The 22,065-nt window shown below is 38.3% G+C and overlaps 1 protein-coding gene across 2 annotated transcripts in view; it reads right to left on the bottom strand.

The window, feature by feature from the left end:
• Window positions 1–22,065, bottom strand: part of LOC149074676 (uncharacterized) — a 65,576-nt gene that overhangs the window by 41,456 nt on the left and 2,055 nt on the right. The window contains exons 2-4 of one of the 2 annotated variants that reach the window (XM_089247133.1): window positions 20,944–21,026; window positions 13,587–13,767; window positions 134–409 (exon numbers count right to left, since the gene is read on the bottom strand). In XM_089247133.1, coding sequence (XP_089103259.1) covers window positions 134–409; window positions 13,587–13,713 — 403 coding nt within the window. In that variant the 5' untranslated portion in view covers window positions 13,714–13,767; window positions 20,944–21,026. The remainder of the gene's footprint in view (window positions 1–133; window positions 410–13,586; window positions 13,768–20,943; window positions 21,027–22,065) is intronic. The other variant, XM_089247132.1, reaches the window with a different exon arrangement.

The raw sequence follows: 22,065 nt of genomic DNA on the forward strand, positions 1-22,065 counted from the left end.
CTGTCTGTTTCTAATGAAAAGTTGTCAGATCTTGCTGATCTCATTCCTATTAGCTATCAATAAATTATTTAGTTGTTATTTGTTGTTAATATTTTAGAAAAACTGACACTAGTAAAATTTTTCATTTACATACCTGCAATAAAGGCAATTAAAACTGCCCCAATGCTGAGTATTTTAGACTTGATCAAAAGGTCTTGAGTATTCCTGGTAATTTGAACAAACCTAATGCAACTTAGTGGAAGTAATGAGAACAGCTTCAAGACATGAAGTATCGCTAAAGCTCCAGCAATGTCCAGATACTGTGGTACTTGAAAGAATGTGTCTAGTGGATCACAGTCCTCCATATAATGAGGAAGTCTTGTCACACACAAATTCCATAATCCATAATGACCTGTTTCTTTAGGCTTTCCTAAAAAAAAATACACATTTATAGGATATACTCCAGCAGCACAATGATATCATTAAGACATAGTCAGAAAAAGGTTGGAAATTTTTATGTGTTTGATATCAAATGATATAGTAAAAATGTATTCACTAAATAAATGCCAAAATGTCTCTTCTCTAAAATAGTTTCTCTCATTTTTACATTATTTTGTTTCTAAGAAGAATAAGGCACGGTAATTAGTCTCTTTTGAAATAATAAAAATTTCTTCAGATTCTGTATGTCAAACAACGTTGTCAAATGTATGCTGTTTCCACATCAAATGGTATCAGTAACGACATTGAATAGTATCAAAATCTCTACGTCATTCTATATTGCGGTACTACTGGGGATAGTCATAGTCAGAAGTCAAGCACTATTAACACTGGCTATATCATCCAGTACAACCTGTCTAAACTAATACAACTCAAAAAATCTGCTTCTGTTCACTAAAGACCAGAGAATGAAAAAAAATTTAAAAGTTTTAAATTAGCCAAATTTTTTCGAGCATTTTTTAGAAAAATAGTCCAAAACATAATTTTTGGCTTTTTCAAGAGTTAAGAACCCCTTTCCATATTCTGTTAGAACTGCTGGAACAAATTCTGAATGTTTTTGTCATCAGACTCAACTCAATATCACCTATAGGGGGGAATTTTAAGTACCAATACCAATTTAATAGTCACCATGGTGACCTCACATCTGGAATTTGTCTAGTCCTGACAAGGTCGGTTGTAATACGCTTCGGCTAGTACATATACTAAAATTGGAATGATAGAGTCCTGAGAGGTGGACACTTCCCAAGAATATACAAAATACACATTATTTACATCTACAATATTGTAACATACTATTGATACTAAAGCCACAACAGGAAAAAATCCAACAATGCGATTAGAAAAAAATGAGAAAGCCCCCAAAAAAAATAACCTGGTGAGTTACTTGTGTACATACATGTCCCAGAAAGGAGTATTATTTTAACTGTTGAGCATGATAAAATGCTGAATTTCTGGTCTAAGGTATCTAAAAATGATGGAGAAACCACATACTGAGAGAATCCACACATGCTTGGTCAGGGCTGTAACTATAAAAGATAATTTATTCTGTCACCTGGGGCCACAACATTGTATCAGAATTATGCATTTTTAAAGGGAAAAAGGAGATAAATTTTGTTTTAAATAATGATAGAAACAGTAATTTTTCCCCTGAAGGTGGTAAAAACTATGAGTTTTTCCCTGGGTGGTAAAAAACACGGGATAAATATGTTTTTACAAACACTGTAAAAACCATCAGCAGTAAATACTGTGCCAATCCTGATAAACAGGTGAAAGGCATTATATATGCTAATGTTTTGCAATAAAATGCTCTTTTCGCAAAAAAAAAAGTCAGATTTTCAAACACCATTTCAGGTGTTTGAAAATTCAAGTGTCAACACAGTTCAAGTGTCTTAGAACATTGTCTCTCTCTCAGCACTGAGGTGCTACATGCTTCGGCAGAATTTTTTTCAAATTAAAATGCTGTTATTATACACACAAACCTAGTATGCTTTAAAACACAGATGCTAACCCATGGCCCTGGGAGTTCTCATGTGACCCAGAACGAATAACAAAACCACACAAGTGGCCCACGAGGAGTTCATCAAATCATTCAAGTGGGACACGTTTCCAGATCATTTAAGCTGCCAACAGCACATTTCCAGATCACCTAAGTGACCCCCAAGCACATTTCCAGATCACCTAAGTGACCCAAGCACATTTCCAGATCACCTGAGTGACCCAAGCACATTTCCAGATCACCTGAGTGACCCCAAGCACATTTCCAAATCACTTGAACAAACCCCCAGTTCACTTATGTGACACATAGTTCAGTTGCAAATTACTGTAAGTGACTGGAGGCACATTTACAGATCATTTGAATGGCCCGAGGCATGCTTCGTGATCACTTGAGTGGCTCACAACACGCAGATCACGTAATGGTCTGCGATACACTTTAACACTTTAAGTGGCCTGATGAATTTTTTATAGATTATTTTAGTGGCACTCTTGACACATTTCCAGAGCACTCAAGTGGCCCGCTGTGCACTTTCAGATGCGCAGTTATTTTTGGAACACACAGTGCAGCGTAAGCTATTGTTGTTTGCAGACAGTTTAAAATTCATACTGTGAGTGCATTTGTATGCATGTCATGAAACAAGACAGCTTTTGAACGAAAGAGTTTTGGACTGTTGATAGAGCCCAGAGCCGAATAGAGAACGGGGCCGTCTTAAGAGCATCGTGGGTCCCGGGCCAAGTGATCCTATCTGAGGCACTGCCTGGCAAATTCTTGAAAAATTCAACTACTTCTCATTTTTCTGAGACTCTCTTCTCTTGGGGTGCCCGGGTAGGCCCATGCGTCACAGGCGGAGATAGACTTGAAAGTCTGGGGGGGGGGGGCAAGATGATGATGCCAATTCGTATATACATATATGCATTAGATCAGTCGACTCCACCTTTGACGCTGGGGAGGCAATGCCCCCCCCCCCCACGTCCCTCCGTCCATGCCATGCGTTAAGACAGCACTGATAGAGAAAGCATGTGGGGGTATTGAAGTTTTACCTTTAACAAAAGCGTAAAGAGAGAATTTTGGGCCAATAGTTCAGTTCAATATTTTTCAAACACACTGTAGTGCAGTTGAATCCAGTTATTACAAACTCCAAGTTACCGGAGATTAAAACAGCATTTAAAAAAAATATTAAAATGGGACAATGATTTTATTTTTAATTAACAAAATTTAAATTCAAAAGTTGTCAAACAAATGTGCTAAATGTTATCATGTGGTTGTCCCGCATTTCTATCAAACAAATATGGTCAGCTTATTAATGAATCGTGGTTGAAAAATCGTTTGGCTGCGTGTGTTGGCGATAGAAGGGGACCGGTCTCTGCATATATTTCTACCTTTTTCATAATATACGCGTTTCAAATCCGGTGATTCTTTTTGAAACACAGTATATACATTATCTTATATATAAATGTGAAAGTCTGTATGTATGTTCTTTATACAAATCTACAGTTTTAGGCCGATCGCTGCCAGATTTTGCATATATACCAAACAGGACCGGGAATGAACCCTAGGCTACTTTAAAAGTTCCTCAGTGCTGGGCAAATGCCCGAAATGGACGAAAAACTATCGCACAACAATGGTTTTGGGGTCTCAACAATCACTTTTGGAACGTTTACTTTGGTTACCGTGGTTCCCTAACAATGTGTTTCAGATGTTTATACGTATATGCCTTTATAATGGTTTGTCACACCTTTTTTAATTCTGCCATTATAACAGTTTATGCCTTTATAACGGTTTGTCACTCTTTTTCAATCCTCCCATTAATTGAAGAAAACCCGGGAAGCGCTGGGTATTTTTGCTAGCCTATATACAGGGTGTCCTGTAAGAGCTAATGCGGCCTTTATCTCAACCACCGCCCATCATAGCGGTATAGTTTCAATTTAAGAAATGCTTAAAAGGCGTTCGAATAATATTCGCAGCACAAGCTGGACACATGACGTCACCAACAACAGAGAACAACTACGACGACAAAACGGAGAATAAAAATACTGAAGTGAAGGAAACAACTCTGACCATTACAGACGCTCACTCATTCTGACCACAATATTCTTCCACTGTGTAAGATGCCTCCTAAAAAACAAGCAGCAATCGGAAAAATATCAACTGAAGCAAAACTGTCGCGAATGGCAAGGAAAAATGAGTCTTCAGAGCAGACTAAACAAAGACAATATGCTAATCGAACTAGGCCCTCCACTTCCAGGACAAATGAGACTCCAGAACAAACTGAAGAACGCCTATCTGCTAATCGAACTAGGGCCTCCGCTTCCAGGACAAATGAGACTCCAGAACAGACTGAAAAGCATCTATCTGCTGATCAAACTAGGGCCTTCGCTTATAGAGAGTATGCTTTTCAAGATCAGAAAAAAGCTGCATTTGCATACAAGGCTGAACTTGATTATCATGAATATCCATCAGTCTTGATTGGCCAAATGGAGAAGGTCTGTGTCCATTGCCAAGCTTATAAATGGGATGGTGAGGCACCTGGGATGTGCTGCTCAAATGGAAAAGTCAAGCTGCCATTAATCAATCAACCACCTGAACCACTTCGCACTTTGATGGCTGGAACCACACCAGATTCCAAACACTTTCTGCAAAACATCAGAAAGTACAACTCTTGCTTCCAAACCTCTTTCGGAGCAACAAAAGAAATTGGCGAGCCTGGATTCATGCCTACATTCAAAGTACAGGGACAAATCTACCATCTTTCAGGGTCACTGCTCCCAGGAACGAATGAAGAGCCGAAATTTTTGTAGATTTTCTTCATGGGAGACCAACATGCAGAAGCTCGACAACGATGCTCCAATATTCCAACCACCAAACAGCATATCGTCCTGGCGCTATAACAATTCCTACAAGAATTTGTTCAAGACTGCTCTGGAGCGTATGCCAAGAGATGATTACCAAATAATTATGAGAGCAGATAAGACTCCAGTAGGCGCCCATCCACGGACATTCAATGCACCAACAATTGATGAGGTGACGATTGTTATTGTGGGGAATGAATTTGAAAGCCGCGATATTGTTCTACAGAAAAGAAATAACAGGCTACAGAGAGTAACAGAGACTCATAGATTGTATGATACTCTCCAATACCTGATCATCTTTTGGCAAGGCAATAACGGTTATAACTCTGGAATTCCTCAGATCAATCCAACTACAGGTGACCCGCTACCGGGAAAGAAGGTATCTGCCATGGACTTTTATGCATTCAGATTGATGAGAAGGGTAGGAGATGAAAATCATTTATTAAAATCCCGGCAGCTCCTCCATCAGTTTGTAGTAGATATGTATGCCAAAATCGAAAGTGAATGGCTACTCTACATCTGAACAAACCAAGAGAAACTGAGAGTAGATGACTACATTCATCTCAGAGATGCTATGGCCAATGACGTGAATCCAAATGAATTGGGGAGAATGGTGATTGTGCCAGCAATCATGTCAGAAGTTATGGTTGTCCTGACCTGTTCATCACCTTTACATGCAATCCACTTTGGTCTGAAATACAAGAGGCTCTTCTGCCTGCTCAGAAAGCTACAGATCGACATGACCTGATTGCCAGAGTGTTCAAGAGAAAATTAACAAAACTGATGAACGTCGTGAAGAAGTGCCATATTTTCGGAGAAACGAGATGCTGGATGCATTCAATCGAATGGCAAAAAAGAGGTCTCCCACATGTCCACATCCTCATCTGGCTGCAAGAAAAAATCCGGCCAACTGATATCAACAAACAAATGCGGGGTGATTGCCACCGCAATTGACGCACTTGAATGATGTTGAAGTGCAGTTGTCCGAAATGTGGTCCTTCTCACCGCACTTTGCGCAGGTGGGTTGACTTCGGCACGCCGTTCGTGAGTGACTGAATTTCTGGCAGTTGAAGCATCTAACAGGGTTAGGAATGTATGGGCGGATTTTGAGGCTATAATAGCCTATCTTAATATCTTTCTGCAATGTCGGTGATGAGAATGTCAGTATTATGTTACGTGATGGAGCTGGATTGCCATCTTTGCGGCTCATTATATGCTTGGCAGATGTTACGCCTTGAGACGCCAGCTCTTCTATTAGTAGTTCTTCATCCATGTTAATCAAGTTAGTATCTGAAATGACACCACGTGAATAATTCAACGTGGGATGAATTTTTACTGCTATGGGAATATTCCCAAGAGATGTGAGCTTTTGAATAAGTTCGGATTGTTTCGGTGTGTTAGTTTCAATTAGAAGGTATCCTGAACGAAGAGCCTTCACTGATTTCAATGTGCCTATTGCGCCGTAGAGAGCTTTGTCTATTAAGAATGGTCATGCTTTGGCCAGAGGTTTATCAATGTCAGAAGAATGCAAGAAGAAAAATGAAACAGTAGGAGCAGGTGAAGTGACAATTGTTTCGCTCATAGCTATACGTTGACGTTTTGGTGCATTTGTATTTTTCCCCATTTTGGAGATAATTTGTTCGGCCCCTACCGACCATGCCGCCATGGAGCCCTACAAGGGGACGTGCACACGTAACTGATGAAGGTGAGTGGCAATGCCAGGTTAGGTAGGAACTATACACCACCGAAACCGGTGAGCAGACGCGTTCCAGATCCAAGAGCGACGTGAAGCAGCACCAAGAAACCTCACGAAGTCCGGCCCCTCTACCTGCCCAGTAGTGTAACCCCTTCAGCCACCGACGCGACCACAACCGATTGACCTGGACGGGGCTAATCCAAGCCTCCCGTTTCGGCTGAATCCAAGGCCAAAGCTAGCACATCAGGCTAACCAGGATCCCCATCTCCAGCCTTACGGGTCTCCACGCACGGCAAAGACGAAGGTAGACAGCGTCCCAGATAGGGCATACGCTAGAAGCAATGCCCCATCTGGGAGGACCCCTCCCCACCTGAGAGGGGCCCACACTGAGGGGTTGGACACAAAAGACAAGGACATGTACAGGACAAACAGACGCAAGACAAGTATTGTAAGGTGTATGGAAATTAACATGTAATCTGGGCTATTGAAATGTGAATGATATGAGCACAAATATGCGAAGACAATGATGTGTGATAGATTTAGCATTACCCAGGGTGCACCACGAGGAAAAAATAAAAAGATGATCTCAGTGAAGACATTCTTTGAGAATCAGACGGGAAAATCCAAATTTAGAAATTGAATTTTCACCAGACATGTACAATCAAGCTCTCATCCATTTAGAAGACCTTTGTTTGTCAATGGCTGGAAAAGACCTCAGACAGTGCTCTTTGCTTCTTTCACCACAACGAACTAACACCAACAATCTCACTCATGAAATTATGCGGGAGAGAAATTACGATGTTAATGAATTACAGTCATATATTGCAGCGAAAGAACCACTTTTAACTTTCGACAAAAAAAAACCAATCAAATTCAGCAAACGATTAACGATGGAAATGGCGGCATCTATTTCCTCGATGCTCCCGGCCCCAAAGCAGAATGTGCCGAAATGTGCAGAACAACCAGTGCTGCTGCAGAACAATCTGGAAGAATTTTAAGAATAGTGTAGAAAAACGCTATTATGTATATGCGAAGTTTTACTACAGAACATTATCAGTCAGCTGAGGGCTCATTGCAGAACATCGCAAAAAAGCACTGGAAAAACGTTCCTTATCAATTTATTTTTGGCAAAGGTGAGACAACAAAAAAAAATTGCAGTAGCAGTGGCCTCTTCTGGCATAGCGGCAACACTACTAAATGGAGGTCGGGCGGCACATACCACCTTCAAATTACCACTGGACTTGAACCATAACGAATCTCCAGTTTGCAACATTTCCAAGGGCCAGTGCAACGTCCCTTATGGGAGTTGCTTGCCCGGTTCGAAATATCCAGTAATAAAGTGGCAAACGACAAGTGGAAAATGATTGCAAATAAACTTTCGCATGAAATATTATTTATTCAATTTAATTATAAAGTTAGTCAATTTTAACAGTAGATTAGTATAACGTGGAGCCCTCTATTTGACGTTAACAGAAAGATACTGGCTCACCAATTGATGATCATCAACAGTCAAACTTTTATGTTGATCGGACATCCGATGTTGTTAGTCACTTCGACGTAGCCTTTCCCCGCAAGTATCAGAGAAGGTTTCTCGGTTGAGAGCCGGAACACCTTGATCAGCTCCTGGAAGCCTCTCGGTTGAGGGCCGGACCACCTTGATCAGTTCCAGGGGGGGCCTCTCGGTTGAGGGCCGGACCACCTTGATCAACAATGAAGAACTTTGACTGTGAAGATTAGTTAATGTTTTCGATTCCGGACCTGCCGGAAAACGGATTCAAACACTGTAAATTATTGCATTTTAACTAATTATCAGCTTAAGGCCAATGGATACGGTAGCAAGGCGGTGAACCCTCCTACTAGAGGGCTTCAGTTGAATAGAACAAACAAAAGATGAACGCGATGTGAGAGACAAAGAGGGAGGAATTTATACTCCTATTTCACAAGAAGTTTGGGACCACATGTCCTTTTCGCCTCAACAAAAATATCGGATTTACATATTCATGCGTCACTATATTATAAACATTACAATTAAATTATTACATTGGAATCTGGCAACATGACACAATCCAGAGAGCTGATCAGACTCTCCCGACTATGTAAACAATATCAACAAGACAATAAGAAATGAAATGTTCCGACGGAGGTCTGCAGCCCCCCCCCCCGCCGAAAATAAGTGAGTACAACACTATATTTTCCGTACAACGAGATTTGTAACAACTCCCCCGGGAGGTTTTTTAATAAAAATAAAAATAATTAACCGGGCAAACCCTTAAGCCCCGCCCAAACTATACATATTCTGGACCAAACCCCTCCACGAAAATAGCGACATCGTCGTCATGAGGGAAATTAATTTATGTGGGACATCAGTAGCCCGACCTCTGGCCCGTTGTCGTTCGGCAGCCGAAAGACCCCACCCGCCGACTGCCGAACTAAGCGAACATTCTGGCCCTTACCGGTTTGCCAGCGGGTCCTCGGGTGGTTTCCGGTAACTGAGAGGTCCCTGGGGTCTAAAATGAGAAGGAATTTCCCACATAACGAAAAGATCACCATTAACGTAGAGGGATCGGATCCAGATACGTTACACCAGCAAAAGTGTCGCAAGTGTGCAGCCTTATAGTTTGGGATGAGTGTACAATGTCTCACAAACAGGCCCTGCAACATGTCACTTAAAGATCTGCGAGGAAATCAGCAGCTCATGGGAAAAGTGGTTGTTTTGTTGGCTGGAGATTTTCGTCAGACTCAGCCTGTAGTTCAGCGTTCAATGCCAGCTGATGAACTCAATGCTTGCCTCAAATCATCAACACTCTGGCACGAAGTTAAAAAATTATCATCATCCGCCAACATGCGAGTTCAACTGCAAAATGACTCAGCACTGCCATCATTTTCACATCAGTTGATCAAACTTGGCAATGGAAGAATTCCCGTAGACCCAAGCACCGGAATGATTACGTTCCCAAATGGATTTTGCCAGTTGTTAAATTCAGTTCAAGAACTTGCAGACAAAGTCTTCCCAAACATTGAACAAAATCACCGAAACCATGAGTGGCTTTGTGAGAGAGCGATTCTGGCACCGAAAAATGACAGTGTGAACAAAATCAACGAAAAAATCCTAAAAATTATTCCAGGAGACTCCAAATCTTATAAATCCGCTGACACTGTCACAGACACAGCGCAGACAGTTCTGTATCCTGCAGAATTTCTGAACTCTTTGGATATTCCGAGTGTGCCACCACACAACTTGACCCTCAAAGTCGGAGCACCTATAATGCTTTTAAGAAATTCGGAGACACAGAGACTCTGCAATGGTACCAGACTCTGCGTGAAGAAATTGCACAATTACATCATCGAAGCAACAATTTTAACTGGATGTGCCAAAGGAGAAGACGTCTTCATTCCACGTATCCCAATTATCACTGAAGAAATGCCATTCACTTTCAAGCGATTACAGTTCCTGATTCGTTTAGCTTTTGCCATGACAATCAACAAAGCGCAAGGCCAGTCGTTAGCAGTGGCAGGTATCAACCTACTTGAGCCCTGTTCTTCACACGGACAGCTTTACGTCGCCTGTTCGCGTGTTGGTAATCCCAAAAATTAGTACATCTACACACCAGATGGAAAAACAAAAAATATTGTGTATCCACAAGCGAATGCTCGAAGTCTTTAATTAAAATATTTAAAAATAAAAGTAATTTTTTCTTACTTGATGCAGAAATGTTTACGTCTGGTTGTCCGAAGAGTTCACCTTTGTATTTGCTGCGTCCGAGTGGTCTTTGGATGTGAATTGGGGAGCCATCTGTTGGCTCCCAATTCGAACTCTTCGGACGACCAGACGTAAACATCACTCCTCCACGACTCATTTGTGTGAATTCTTGTCCTGATGACGGCTCTCCATTGAAGATCCGAAACGCGTCGACCATTCGACCAATTGAATTTATTTGTCTTAAAAACGTGACAATTTTTGTATAAATATATTATAATACTATAAATAATTAAAAATATAATTCCCTTTTTAAAGCTGCATAAATAATTTTATTTGATTAAAACAGATATTTTTCGTACCTGAAATAAATTGATTTAAATCAGATTTAAATCACTACAACCGATTCATGGTATGTGAAAAGTGTTATAAGTAGAGCCCGGATTAGTGCCATATTTTGGCCTTTTTTAACATAAATGCATAAAATCAAAGAATTTTCAGTATAAGTGCATATTTTTGAAGGTTTATTTAAGCTCACTCAATTTTTTAAAATAATTTTTCAAATAAATATTGTTTATAATATTTTCATAAAATCAGTTTTTTTCCCGCAGGTGAAATTTAGTGAATTAATATACATTTGTAAAGTATTTTATGAATATTAACTATTTCATTGTATTTCTAGAGATATGTCAAAGTGTTAAATTTTTTTTAGAAATAGTGTCGAATTTCTTTTCTACTGGTATTTTCGTTATAGTGCAACTACATCGAGCAGAAAATTAAAAAATGCCTGAATAAAAAATATGTAGAAGTTATTTGCATATGCAGTATATACATATATGAGGGGTAATTTTTTGTAAATGAATACATATGCACTAAGAATTTTTTTAATGCATATTTTCTCATTTTTAGTACATATTTTGGAATTTTTTACTTCATCAATATTTCTAGTGCATATTCTGAGGTGTTTAATGCATATTTTGGCATTTTAAGTGCATATTTTTTCATTTTTAAGTGCGTATTTTTTCATTTTTAAGTGCACATTTGCATATTTTTAGAGCATATTTTGCCACTTTTTTAGTGCATATAATCCGCTCTCTAGTTATAAGTATGCTTTTGAAAATGTTCAGCGAGAGTCCGATGATAGAGAATAACTTTCAAATCATATTTTGATTACTCCCTTTTGCTTTTGTGAAGACTATTTATATTCACAAGTGAATTTGAGTTTTACATTCCAAATTGTTTGAAATAAAAAATGAAAATGTGGCAATTAATTACACATACTTTTTTTTTTATTGTGCTAAACTGTTTTTACAAATCTATTGTTGATATTAAATGGCTGCAAGAAATTATGTTGTTGTTGAAGTTTAGTTTAAATTTTGTTATTGGAAGTCACAAGGAAATATAAAAAAGTAATTTGAAAACACAAATATGACCTTGTTTGAGTGTAGGGTTTAGTTCGATAAACTTTCCCTTTTAAGTCAAAGGAAAAACTTAATTTTTAATCTCACAGAGGAGTTGTGTCCGATGGCGTTAAAATTTGTATTGTGCCCACCTCAAGGTTAAATAACAAAAATATTTAATTTATTTTTTAATCGCCTGTCATTCATTGCATTCATCTGTACATCATGGTTATGGGCACAATCCCAGAAAGAAGCAGTGATATTCTGGATTATATTTGCGATAAGAGGCAGCAGATTTTTGGCCGTTAAAGTTTAAACATGATTTCTAAAAACTTTAGACACTGAAATTCAAGATTTCAAGTGCAACGTTGGACTCGGCTGTCATCATTTGCTTAAGTGTAATTACGAGCGATTGCGAAACGACGACCTAGGATCCCTTATATTTTACATCTTTTTCTTTAATCATTTACTTTAGACCCTCACAGGACCTCCATGCTACCAGAAACCACCCGAGGATTCCGCTGGCATACTGGCTCAGGCAGGAGGAAAACGGATATCTGTATCTACTAGGCCACAAAGAAATGCACAAAGCAAAGAACAAAATTACGAACTCACCTTCAAAGAGTGTAAGGCAGAGATTACACTGCAAAAGTTTTATACAAGTTCTATTATAAAACTTTAAAAATTAAAACAATAAGCTTATCTGTTACATTTGAGAGAATATAACTGCTCAAATAACTGATAAGTGGGTGGCATAGAGTTTAGATATCCTTCAGATAGTCACCAAATGTGGTGGCACCTTGGTTACATGCTTTTAGTTTATCTGTGCTTGCCTGCTCAGACGAGTTTTTACTGCCTATTTGTCTACTAGGACTTTAAAGCTGCTTAGTGGAAAAAAATATAATAAAGAACTAAAAAAGTGCTTAGATTTTTTCTGACTCAATCAAAATGTGGTTTAGGTGCATTTACACAAGTGTAGGCCACATTAGTGATTATTTATCTATGGTGTACTGTACTATGCTCACCAAGCTATAATTTATTGATTCACAAAGATTCTAATACATTTGCATTGCGGTAAGGTGCTGCATTTATCATTAATTTTTTATTACATTCAGGGGTGAGGGGTTATGAGCTGTCATGATAAAATGAAAGGGAAATCAAATCTATGGTTAAAGCTATAGCAAATTTTTATGGCCTTCCCCTCTTTTTATGTTTCATACACATGAAAGTATGTTAGCAAATGGAAAACACCTTCCACATTGTTAAAGTTTGTTACTTAGCTTTTGTCACGCGGGTGCAGCTGCTATATATTCTGTTCTCATTCACATTTCAGCACCACTTTTTTTTCACTGGTTTTTAGTTTTATATTGCTTCCTGCTAAGCCAAAGCCGTACAACAATAGTGAAACTAGAGGTGGATTTTATTTTCCATATTCATTATTTTTCTCAAATGTGTGCGTATTACCACAAATAGAAGCGAATCCATTGCCACAAATTGATTCGCTGGATATCAGGCATGCATGGAATTGAATTATGCTTTGAATTGCTGCATAGCACTTAGATTATTCTGAAATATTACTAGGATTATTTACTGCAGTGGAAAAAGGAGGATAAAAAGGAAGTATAGGTGAGCAAGAAAAAACACTTCCCCCCTGTTATGTATCAGGTTGCAACCCAAAATCTTTTGTCTGTAATGTCATTTATCTGCTGTTTTATTAGAACTAGTATAGTTTCTTTATAGTATTTCAAAAATAAAATATTTTATTATTCATTATACCAAATTGTGTGGCTTTTGGATCATTCTGTATAGAGAAATATTAAAAATAGTTAAGATTATATACTGACTTAGATGAGGACAGCTATAACACAACCAACACCCAGCTGTTGCCACACAATTTTTTCAAAGCATTATTATACTGATTTTATAAGAAAAATAATCAGTCACATACTGCAAAAAATAAAAACAATCTCACCTAATTCTGTACGAGCATCAAATATTGCCCAATGTGTTGTAGTTAAGGATATAATCTGCAGTGTGAAACATATGGTGACTAAGATGAAAACAATCAAATTCAAAAGTAGAGTTCTGCTCCAATGCATCACTACAAAAACTCGTCATCTCCACTACGGAAGGGAGAACAACCATGAATTAACCTAGAAAATATTAAGCACATTTAATCAAATCAACTTTTGCATAAACTTATTTGACGTAAATAAAAAGAATACAAGAGAAGGAAATGTTTGCTACACTAGCATTCTTCAAATAGTCTGAATATGTATAAAAAATACCTTGAACAGCATTATAACTGCAAAGAGCTTTGGCTTAAAATCATTTGGATGCCTCATATACATGTTTACTTCATCTCACACAATTGTAAAAAACTGAAAATAGATTCCCTTAACCCTTTTGTAGGGTTGTCAGATTTGCTGATAGGATAAATACCCATTCTCCCCAGCAGCACAGTGTGTTATTTTGGAAATCTAGGGGACAAAATATAATTTTCAACTGATCTGAAAAGGGGAAGAAATTATATTTTTCGATATCAAAATATCCCCCCACCACTGTGGAAACATGATTAATTTCCTTTTAAGCATGCACAGTTCTGTTCGAAGACCCCCTATGTCTAAACAAGCCCGTTCTCAAACATACACCCCCCCCCCCATAGGGCTTCCTCACCCATTTCATTCCGTCAACTTTGCTTGACCAGTGTATATTGCACATTTTCTTATGCGCTGTTTTTGTTCAATGGTAATAATTTACATTCTTTTCTGTTATTTTTTGTTCAAAAATTTTTCAAAATTGCTTATAATTAACCTGAGGACATTACTTTGTAAATTGATTTTTATCACATAAATTATTTTTTAAATTTCTTTTAAGGTTTTAGTATATTATTAAGCATTATTGAGTGCTCTGACATTTAAAAGTTATAGCTAACATGTGTTGCATATCCCGCCAAGCCACCGATGTTTGCGAGAAACCTAACACACACATTTCCACTGGCAGTCACCGCAGAATGAACATGCATAACAACCATCCTGAAATTGTTAAGTTTATAAATCATATAGTAATAAATATTTTATTTCAGCTCGCATGATCATTATTTTTCTGAACTCTTCCATCACTTACCAACAGGACACATGTTTGACCTACTAAAACTGCAGAAACCTGCGGACTAACATAATTTTTTTTTCCTCCAGATGGATCGACAAATTATTCATACGTTATTGTTTGACATATGGGTAGGAAACTAGAGCATTACAAGATTTGAAGCCATTTTAAATTTTATTTTGGAGAAATTGGCAATAGTTATTTTTAAGGCATCAATGGAAAATTTTAAAGTATATGTTCAAAATACACTGCTCAAAACAATTAGGGAAGCAAGCAAAAAAGTGAAGAAAACCATGCGAGACAGCCACATATTGGCATACAATGGATAGTACACGCGTATCAATGCGCAATACAGAAAAAAGATGTAAAAAAATTTGGAATTAAGCTTTAATTCTTTGAAAATATGGAAAAAAACATGAAAAGATGATTTAGGGCAACAATTTGGTTACATGTAAACGATAAAAAAAGTACTGTTTAGACATGATGCATGAGTTTTAATAGGGCGTGTGGTCCTCGAACAGCTAAGACTGCTGCACACCTGTTTGCCATGGATGCAATGAGGTTATCGATCAGACTTTGGGGAATACTGTTCCACTCCTCAAGAAGTGCAATCTGCAAGTCTCGGACAGTAACAGGCGGCCTTGGTCGCGCAGCCATGCGTCGTCCGAGCATGTCCCAAACATGCTCGATTGGATTCGGGTCAGGAGAGCACGCTGGCCATTCCATACGCTGTATTGTTTCAGCTTCAAGCATGTTCTCCACCAGACGAGCTCTATGCGGTTGGGAATTATCATCCTGGAAAACAAAGGAATCTCCAATGGCTCCAGCGTAAGGGAATGACATGAGGTCGCAGTATCTCGTCTGCATACCTTCGGGCCGTCAAAGTGCCATTCCGAATGATATGCAGGTCCGTACGTCCACCTATGCTGATTCCACCCCATACCATCCAACCAGCTCGTCTGTATTGTGACCTTTCACGAACGAATGCGGGGTTATTTCGAGTGCCCCCGTCCCTCCATACCAGAACACGTCGGGTGTCACACTCCAGACTGAATCGGGACTCATCTGTAAACAGCACTTGGCTCCAATCATGTTGCTCCCAATCTCAATGTTCAGCAGCCCATCTTCTTCGAGCCGCATGGTGGCGTGGGGTCAACGGAATGCAGACCATTGGCCTACGTGCATAGAGCCCTCCCTCATGAAGCCGATTACATACTGTTTGGCTGGACACCCTTCGTCCTGTTGCCAAGAGCAACTGTCTTTTCAGCTGTGTAGTATTCTCTGTTCTGTTTCGACAGGCTGTTAACCATATATACTGGTCACCAGTTGCTGTAGTGGCGCATGGCCGACCTTGCCCTGGTCGACGTCTAACATTTCCTGTTTCTTGGAATCGATTCCACAGCCTTGCAACAACACTTCTGGCGACTCCAACAGCGTCCGCGACACTACGTTGTGTTTGCCCAGATTCCAGTCTGCCTATAACACGCCATGCCATGGATTCCGGTAAATCACGTTGTTGAGACATCCTCAAGTCACCTTGTCTCAAAAAAAATACTGCACAATCGAATTTCACTTTTACGGCAATAAAACAGACGTTTCTGCAACATCTCGATTTCTGCCCTTATCTCCTTTTTTCAGGTTTTTGACGTCATGAACTTTGATTTGCATATGAAGTTTTCTTCTTCCATTTCCTGCTAGGCTTTAAATTATGGATGATTCATTTTATGTTACTTATCGGTATACATCTTTGCGTAATTTTGTTAAAACCATGTGCTCCCCTAATTGTTTTGAGCAGTGTATTTTTGTCTGGCAATTGAAAAAAGGTGGCACTTTTTGCCACCTTTTTTCAAACTATGGTCATAATGGCCCAGATCAATTCTTCAAAAGTCATCTTCATTATCAGCAGATCAAGAGCTCTTGCTTTGATGGATATTAATCTATCAACTCATTAGTATAAGGTTGTGATACACATGCTACTAAGTAGCACAAAAACATGGCACATTCAAGCATATATATGCAACTAATGAGATTATTGATAACATTTGCCATGAATGTTACCAATAATTTCATTGGTTGCACATGCTCAAAAGTGGCATGCCTTCATGCTATTTAGTAACATTTGTATCACAGGTCTAAACTCTTACACCAACAAGCAAAATACTAAGCGTGAACTCTATCCTTTGTATTACAGGATTAAGGAATCAAAAATGTTAAAAGTAGTGTATCTATGATTTCTTAAGTGAACCAATATTAAAGATAACCACTATAGTAAGAACTGTGGCTGTGACCTATGGGGACTTCGTACCCATCTTGCCAAGTTTGTGGTTGGAGGATGACCCGATTATACTGCATCTGTACCAAAACAGATTTGATGAGCTAGAATCGAACCTGTAATATTTAGATTGCAAACTTAACATTCTGCAGACTGCACCACATCCAGTTACCAATTGTCGTTCTTATTAAATATATCAACAATGTGAATGGCTGATATATAAGGAAATATGTTGTATCCACGCATAACTATAAAATAGCTATCTGCTTCCCAGGAAAGAGGGGGAAAAGTTTTTTTTTATGGATATCATTAACTCTGTCGTCATTTTTTATATTTTGTGCTTTCAATGATTCCGCCAATATTTTTTCTTCTTTTTTTTGGGTTTCTGGGAAAGATGAATGTACTTTAATTTTTTTGAGGATGACAACTTTGGACTCTTTCCTTGCAAGCTGAATTACTTTTATTTGGGTGGCAACACTGACTGCCATAGCGATCGGTCGCATGAAATCTGGCTCTCTCGCCGATCTTTTTCCCCGCTATAGAATTTGATTTTACTATTTTATTACCTGCCTTTTAATTATTTTTGATTTTTCTAACTTCATTTAGTAGTGTTTCAGAGTTGGGATTTACTTCAATACGCAGAAATTTGAAGTGATTTTTTTAAAATTATTTTTTTTACTACTATTTTTTTTATCACGTCAGCATTCAATTACCAACGATGAGTGACCAGATGAGCAAAAAATGCAACAAAGCATTCACAAAGGGGAAATTTGAGATTAAGTGTGAGGCATGTTGGTCGATCTTTCATTCTGATTGCGCTGGGACCAAGAGGTCCACATCTGAGAAACCACCTCCTCGCTGGAAATGTCATAAATGCATCTCTGCAGCCGTGTTTACCCACCAGGATAATGTGTACTCTGGAACTACACTCACAGCCACGAATTCTCAACGTGGCTCTGGATACGAGTGTAAAAACATATCACCCTTGGAGACGTGCGATGGATCACGTTGATCGAGACTAGATGACTGCTCTACAGTCTCAGTCCGATGAAGAATTCAATATATGCAAAAGTATCAAAATGATACTTTCCCTCAACACAGAAGTGATTTTGAGACTACAAAAAATTGAGGACAGAATAACGTACCTTAATCAATGTGAAAATATTGATACGGCCTTGGTAGAGTTCAAGTCTCATGTGCATGAGATCGAGAATCATGTCCAGGGTTGTGATTAATCAGGTCAACAACAAAGTGCAGACATTGAATCCGGAGTATACAAATTTACAGGATAAATTGATCGAGTTGGAGGATTGCAGCCGTAGAGAAAAAAGTATTTTCTGGCATGCCCGAAAAAGATGATGAAAACGCTGAGCAGCTCGAGGTTGATGTTAGAGATCTATGTTTATCTAGGCTGCGGGTTGCTGATATTGGTATCGAGAGGGTTCACAGAATTGGACGGAGGCAGTCGATTTGCAGTGCCTGGTCACATGCAAATTTTTGTCTTTCAAGCAAAAACTGCAAACATGAAAAATCTTTTAAATATGAAGGGGTGAAATATTTTTGTGAATGAGGACTTCAGTGCCGCAACAAGATAGGCCTATGTTCAATGGAGGCTTTGCCAGTTCGCTTCGGACAGAAAACTGGGTCATGGTAATTTCTATCTATTCGTTATAATAAACTATTTTGGGAGAGTCATGTATACATGTATGATCGTGCATGTGATGAGATCTTTGATCTTAAATACAGACCTCATACTACTGATACCCTGAACTTAGATCAACAATCTGTTTATCATTCATCGTATTTCTAAATTTAACTGTTGTGCTTCTGTAAATCATGCACGCCCTCGGGCCCCCCCCCCCCCGCCCCCCCCATAGGTATTTCTCGATCTGAAACTTTTTCTAACACAGAAAATTTTGAATCTGCTTCAGCCCAACTAATCAATTCCAATAATGTTCCTTTATCTAACCATATGTATTATAATGTTTCCCAAACACTGATAATCCCTGAAATACCTAACTCAGTGAAAAATTGTAATGAATACAATATAACATTTTATAATATTGAAGGTCTTAAAAATAAGGAAATTTTTCCTGAGTTGTGGTGTAATTTGTTTTCGCAGTGCGCATTTTGCCTCGTTGAAACATGGCATATGAAAATATACCTAGGTTAAATAGTGACTGAATTTATTGATCAACCTGCTATCAAGCACTTGAGCAGGGGCAATGGAGGTATAATTTTTACATACAACAAAAATATTCTTAGGAATGTGTGTGATAAAGCTAAAAACCGTTTTTTCTCATCCTCGAATGTGATTTCAGTTGTTTTCCGATGCTTGTTTATATTTTCATATCTCCTACCTGACAAACAGTATGACGTAAATTTTTCTGAATTCATTTTTCTACTGACCTATGATTTCGGACATCAGACCTATGATTTCATTATTGAAAATAACTTTATCCCATTGAATGGTTTAAGTCCTTCAGATGCACAAGGACACTACACATATCTCGCATAATGGTGCTAGTATAATTGATCTCTGCTTTGTGTCATACTCTGTCTATAGGGATTTTTTTATGGATTTTGAGATCGGAAGAAACCCAGCTTCAAAACACATGCCTGTGACAATGAAATTTATATTCCCTTTGGGATACAACATGTGTTCTAACATAACAAACCCAATAATTAAAAAATCCTGCTGTAAAGATTCAGAAAAAGATGTTTTTCAATTGGAATTGAACCAGTTTATGTGAACTTCAATCTGCAAATATCAATGCCAAACAATTTGGATCTATATTACTTGCGGCCGCTGATAAATCAGGAATGATCATTTGATCCAGGATCTCAAATAGTAAAGCAAAAAATAAAACTCCCGCCTCTGGTTCGATGATGAGTGCGCCACACTAAAATCCGATCTTCTTCAGCATCTGGGTATTGTTCGAACCCAATTCAATGATAACAATCGGGAACAATGTAGACTGTCACGTAATAAATATAAGAATATTTGTTCAAGAAAAAAACATGAGTTTTTATGAGCATAAATGAGGCGCTTTGTAGTGCTGGAGACTTGACTACATTTTGGGAGATCATAAATCGGTTTAGAGTTAAAAGGGGCTTTGTTCTGAACGCCATCACTCCCAAAACCTGGAAAGAACATTATGAAAGCTTTTTCTCTGGAGGGGTTCGAGTATTTGTTACAGAATCTACAATTCGCACTAATCCAGACATTGACCCTCTCCTTGATGCTAATATCTCACTTACCGAATTGAGCACTGCTATTGATAACATTAAACGCGGGAAGGCCCACTGTAAGGATTTAATCTTGAATGAATTTTTGATTCATTTGACACCGGATGCTAGAGAGGTGTTGCTCATAATTTTTAACAATGTTTTCCATGGCTCTATCATGCCGGACTGTTGGATGGAAGTTATTATTGTTCCTATATATAAAAAGGGAGACCCCTCTAGACCAGAGAATTTTCATCCAATTTCTTTGATCTCCACGATCTTGAAGCTCTTCTCGTCTATCTTGAACAAAAGATTAAACACTTGGTTACGAGTTCATGAAATAATACCAGGGGAACAGGCGGGGTTCTGGGTGGGTTACAGATGCGAAGATCATGTATTTACTTTGAATTATCTGATTCAGGAGAAACTGTTCAGACCAAGGGGTCACCTTTATACACTTTTCGTAGACTTAAGATCCACATTTGATTCTATCGACCACGAAATTCTATGGGAAGTCCTTAGAAAACTTGGAGTAAGTGAACATTTTGTCAAGGTGATCCAGAATATGTACTTAAGGCCAATATTGCAGGTGATAACTGCGTCAGGTTTGACAGATAAAATATCCATCACAAGGGGAATATTGCAGGTAAAAATATCTCCAACCCTATTTAGTCTGTATTTAATCGATTTGATTAATAATTTGAATAATTCCGAAACTCACCTATTGTACATTGGCCAACAAAGAGCGATTCATTGTCTGTTTTATGCAGATGACACAGTACTCCTCTCTGATAATCCAGTAAACTTACAAAAGAAAATAAAAATTCTAGAATCTTTCTGCATACAATATAAATTGGAGATTAACATCTCTAAAACTAAGGTTATAGTCTTCAGAAGGGGAGGGAGACTAAAAAAATCAGAAAAATGGTATTTCTCTAATATCCCAATAGAAATAGTTTCATCTTACACATATTTGGGAATTCCATTTTCATATTTCGGAAAATTTCGGAGAGCTAAAATCAAATTCATCTCCAAAGAAAAAAACACAATAAGCTCAACCTGGCCGATCCTTATCCAGTCTAGGATTTCATCAATCAAAATTGCATTCAGACTTCTCTTTTCTGGTTGTATCAAATATATCAAATGGTGCACTGACTTGGAACCCAGAATATTTGGATGATTTCAATGTTGTATTAAATGTTTTTGCGAGAAAACTATTGCACTTTCCACAAGACACGCCAAGGTACATAATCAGATGTGAACTCGGTCAACCAAGAATGTCCATATTACTCAAAAAGTTTATCCTCTGCTTTTTTGTTAGAATTCTAAAAATGCCAAACTACAGACTTCTGAGACTATGTCGACCAATTGTTGGAAAGGGCAAAACACTCACTCCCTGACAGACATAACTGGCTTTTCTTCGTGTGGAGAATATTCGATTGTGGATTGAGTTTTCTGAGGGAATCTATGGACCTAAACTTAGTAAAAAAACACATCCCAAAAATTCTTCAGATTCTATGTGATCAAAGTTTACAGGTAGACTTATCAAATGCATATAATTCTGCATAATTTTCCCAGTATAGGCTCGTAAAATCTAATTTTGGAATGGAACAATTTCTGCTGACACAGTACTCCTGAATAACAATTTAAAATACAAGAGAGTTTTTGTCCAAATTCGACTTGGAAAAGAACGTGTTTACATGAATGGAAAGGTGCTTCTTATTAACCCAGTCATAAACTGCACATTTTGTAATAAAAATTATCCCGAAACCTGGTCGCATGTTCTTTTCCACTGTAATGCTTACACATACTATCGATCGAAATACCTAGACAAAAACTTGAC

Source organism: Pholcus phalangioides, unplaced genomic scaffold (assembly GCF_987345545.1).
Source record: "Pholcus phalangioides strain wild (caught in Gottingen) unplaced genomic scaffold, Ppha-v1.0 ptg000017l_1, whole genome shotgun sequence".
In the NCBI taxonomy this organism is placed as follows: domain Eukaryota; kingdom Metazoa; phylum Arthropoda; class Arachnida; order Araneae; family Pholcidae; genus Pholcus; species Pholcus phalangioides.